General features: G+C 32.7%; 1 protein-coding gene across 1 annotated transcript; it reads left to right on the top strand.

Annotated features, from left to right (window-relative positions):
• The first annotated feature begins 783 nt into the window (after window positions 1-783).
• On the top strand, window positions 784-1,707 carry LOC131997088 (uncharacterized). Its single transcript, XM_059367383.1, has one exon. It carries the CDS (start codon window positions 784-786, stop codon window positions 1,705-1,707), a length of 924 nt encoding a protein of 307 aa, XP_059223366.1.
• The last annotated feature ends 2,809 nt before the right edge of the window (window positions 1,708-4,516 follow it).

Genomic DNA, 4,516 nt, shown 5'->3' with positions numbered 1-4,516 from the left:
CTTCAAATCGAAATTTTTTCTTCGGAACATGTTATAAATTTCCATCAAGATCGGTCTATTGGTCCGTTGTTTGGATTTGAAGATCGAGTTTTAGTCCCTAACATAAAGCATACGTCTCACATGCCAGTAAACATCATGAAAGTAAATGCAATTCAAATTTGTTGTAATATTACAACTGGAGCATATATGAATAATTCTCCAGCACATATTATCCATGAGTTCGCAATAAACGTGTCTCCAGGATATAAATTAGACGAAATTCCCAGGAACCTTATTTATTTACCAGTAAACGTTAACGAAATAAGTCGCATAAAAGTTTGGATTGTTGATCAAGAAACGCGTCTGATTAATTTTAGAGGGGAAGAAATAACACTTCGATTACATCTTAAACCTAAATCAAAATGATTATTTTTAATAAATATAATAATAAAATGACCAAACATAACATTCCGATTCGAGCTGTCAACAATAAAAGACGGCTTTTAACTCAAGAAAATAAATTGTTTTTAAAATCCTTAAAATTAAAATTAAAAAGCCATGTCTGAAATTTTAAATGTACTAGAGAAACCATACTCTGATGATAATATTGTTAAAAAGGACTATCATAGCTACGTACCATATATTCAATCCTTCAAAAATAATGACGAAATTAGAATAACAATTCAAAATCAAGATTTATATATCCTACCTAGCGAAAGCTACCTATATATAGAGGGTTCCATTACACTGGAAGATGGAAAAAGTACACTTAATGGACGATTGCGAAATAACTGTGTTGCGTATATGTTTGATGAAATTCGCTATGAAATTAATGGTGTAGAAATAGATAGAACACGATATTTGGGCATTTCAAGTACTTTAAAAAACTACATTTCAATAAATAGTATTGAAAATAATATGATGCTGAATGCTGGCTGGAGCAAAGAAACCGATTTGAACAAGCAGAAGTTCAATTTTTATGTGCCACTAAATAAGTTATTGGGATTTTCTGAGGATTTCACGAAAGTTGTTTTAAATTGTAAACATGACCTTATACTCCTACGAAGTTCCACTGATTTGAATGCCTGCTATTCAACTACCCAAACGGAAAAAGTTAAAATTAATATAACGAATATAACATGGAGAATTCCCCATGTTCATATCTCAGATGAAACGAAGCTAAAAATAATGAAAACAATTAAAGATGGAAAGACTATACCAATCACGTTTCGTAGCTGGGATTGTCATTTTAATCCTACATTTCCCGGTGCAGTCAAGTGCAATTGGAACGTTAAACTTTCTGTAAATAGGGAGAGACCACGTTTTTTAGTATTTGCATTTGAAAATAACAAAAAATTTATCCATTGTAACTTAACAAATTTCAAAGTACATTTAAATTCAGATATTTACCCATACGATGACCTTAATATAAAATTTGATGATAATCGTTATGCAGTTCTTTATGATATGTATGCAAGATTTCAACAAAGCTTTTATTTGAAGGAACCGCAACCTCTCCTGTCATGTGATGAATTCAAAGAAACCCCTATAACTGTAATTGATGTTAGTCATCAAAATGAGACAATAAAAGCCGGGCCTATTGATGTTAAAATTGAATTCGAAACCAGCCAATCCATTCCTGAAAATACGTCGGCATATTGTTTAATAATACACGATCGTTTCATCGAATACACACCTTTGACTGGAACTGTTCGAAAAATCATTTAATAAACAAACACATTTTATTGAAAATATTTTTTTTTTTTATTTTATTTAATTTTAATTTTCTTATCAAGTATTTAACTATTAAAATAAATAAGCCTTAAAGGTAAATTATAAAATTGTAGCTTTTTTTTACATATTAAGGTAGTCAAGCAGGTCCCTTAAATCGTTATCACTATAAGATTCGATATTGTCTACATCCATTTCCGTTGTATAATCTATACTTATGCTCTGTAAGTTGTTTTCGGTTGCCATTTTATAATGGCCCCATGCATATGTATTAATTTTATCTTCCCTGATTTTTCTTTTTGTGTCTAAGGGACTTAAAACTACTTTGGTTAACTTATCCGTATAAATATTATGAAGTTTAGATCGGAATGACAACATGCTGCCAGTAGGTTTTATGCCGTTCAAAAGACATTCCTTATAATTTTCAAGAGAATAACCCTCTTTGACACATTTTTTCACCCCTTTGGCCTTATTTATTTCGCTACCTTCATCTAATTTGTACGAATACATTTTCGGTCCTAGGCCAACAAATTCTGACATCAATGTACCTCCATTTTCATCTTTCATGTAACCCATTTCTTTTTTATTTTTTAGAGGAAATCCAAACGGATTATTTGCATCATAATTTGAAGTATCGAAATATTTTTCTACATCGTCTTTTATTTCTGCATAGAAATCCTCGGAAGAAATAGTGTAAATAAAGGAATCAGTATCCATATAATTTAACTGACACCTTTCACCAAATTTCTTTTTCATGTAATTATAGTGAAAATCATACATGATTAATTTTGCTATTTCTAATATACAAAATCCAACGTATATTGGCTTATCATAGATTACTTTAGTGCGGTCCATTTGAACAGCCCAAAATTCATTTGAAAATTGAGACAAACTATTAAAGTTTGGTTTGGATATAAGTCTTTCCAAACCAATTTTTTTCTTATTTGAATACTCCCATTCGGTTACAAGTTTTACGTCTTTTCTATTATCGACGTTTTCCATCGTTTTGCCGTATACCGAGTTATTCAGTAGCTTGAAAAAATCTTTTTCAAACGGATTCGTTGCTTTTTTCCTCTCATCTGTGTTAGTGTTAACAAATGGAGCAAGCCACGGTTCTTGTCTAAATTCTAAAACTCGGTGGACCTTTTTTAAAATTAAACCATTCTCAAGGCATTGCTTCAATACCAAATAATGAGTGGTATAATTTCGCTTTGGTGTAAGATCGGCAACCAGCTTTTTGTATTTAGCTCCACCGATTTTTTTATTTTCCGCAGCAAAAGGTAGATCATTATGATGATCATGTAAGTGATCTGGATAATCCAAATCAACTTCATAAATGTAACCTATGGGGGAGTCATCAACAAAGTCCAGAATTCTTTGTACATCACTAATAATTTCATTTTCCTTAAGCCATTTAAAGTCGCCACATGGGAGAAAACGCATCATAGCGGCCCCATATAGATTGTTGACATCAAAATACATAAGGAAGGTAGAAAGAAGTAATGGATTGAAATCGCTTAGGTACCTATTATTTGCTTTCGTATGTCTTCTAGAACACTGAGTTATTCCTCCTCGAATAGCATTCTTAATAAAATTGTACATATCTAAATCGGTAAACAGCTCTAAGCTTATGTTAGTGTTCCGAAGCATAGCATCAAAAGATAGACCTGGTGCTGTATAGTACTGGCATGGATCTAATTTGTGGACTTTTTTACACAAACGTCGGAAATTTTCAAAAACATCAGTAAGTAGTAGAACATCTGTTTTTAAATACAATTCCATATAGTCCTTTAAAGTACCACAATTAAATGTATGCCATACTTCTTTGGCATGCGTATAATCTTCGCTGCTACATTTTTTGTTATACAATTTGCTAAAGAAAGCCTCAATGGGAGGAAGTCGTGTTTCGGCTAGTTTATCAAACGAAGTCAGGTATTCGTAGCAAAATACGCCCTTTTTCCTCATTAAATTAAATTCCCTATCGCTTGGAAAATGTGACCTAACTGACTTCATAGTATCTCCCGCCAGATTGTTTGCTAGAGAATCTAAACTTGCCGCCATAAACCTGAGGGAGTCTAAAAATCTATACTCTAAAATTTTTCCGCCACCTAAATATACTTTATGGGATAGGGCAATGTATCGCTCCTTATTTTCTGGCAGTACTGTTGTATTACCAGGAATATTTTTAAGGAGGTCTTTCACAAATAAGTGACAATCATAAGCCGAAAAGTTGTGAAAGAAAATGGGTATAAATGTTGGTACAGTGTGCTCTAAATTACATTTATTATGGGCAGGTCCTCTGTATTTTCCAGTGATGTGACAGTGATCACGAACCCTATCACTACCTAATAATTTCTCACATACATGGCAGTTTTGAGCTACTTGAAAATTGAACTCCTCAGAGGGTGATAATGATGTCATAGGGGTATTTAGACTTAAATAATTTTCGTAAATAAACCTACACTCCTGATCGATGCTTTTAACAAAAACCTCGGCAGCATCTTCTCCCGTATAAATATTAAATTTGTCTAACCTATCATCAAAACTACATTTAATATTATAACTAAAAGCACATGGAATGTGCTTACTTAGGGATTTACTATTACTGTCGTTAACATTTTCAAGTACGCATTCAAAATCTGCGTAAATTGAAAATGGAACGTCCATTGTCTTTTTAGAGTTGGAAAACTCCATGAACTTGTTGGCTTCCTCAGGGAGATATGTTACAACTCTTCCACATTCTCGCTTATGATGATCCATCATGTTGGGGTTCCTGGTGTGCTGGAAACACTGGTTGCAGAAGTAC

The sequence above is a fragment of the Stomoxys calcitrans genome, chromosome 4 (assembly GCF_963082655.1).
Source record: "Stomoxys calcitrans chromosome 4, idStoCalc2.1, whole genome shotgun sequence".
In the NCBI taxonomy this organism is placed as follows: Eukaryota; Metazoa; Arthropoda; class Insecta; order Diptera; family Muscidae; genus Stomoxys; species Stomoxys calcitrans.
The sequence above is the reverse complement of the archived record's forward strand: the minus strand, read 5'-3'. Positions and strand labels throughout refer to the sequence as shown.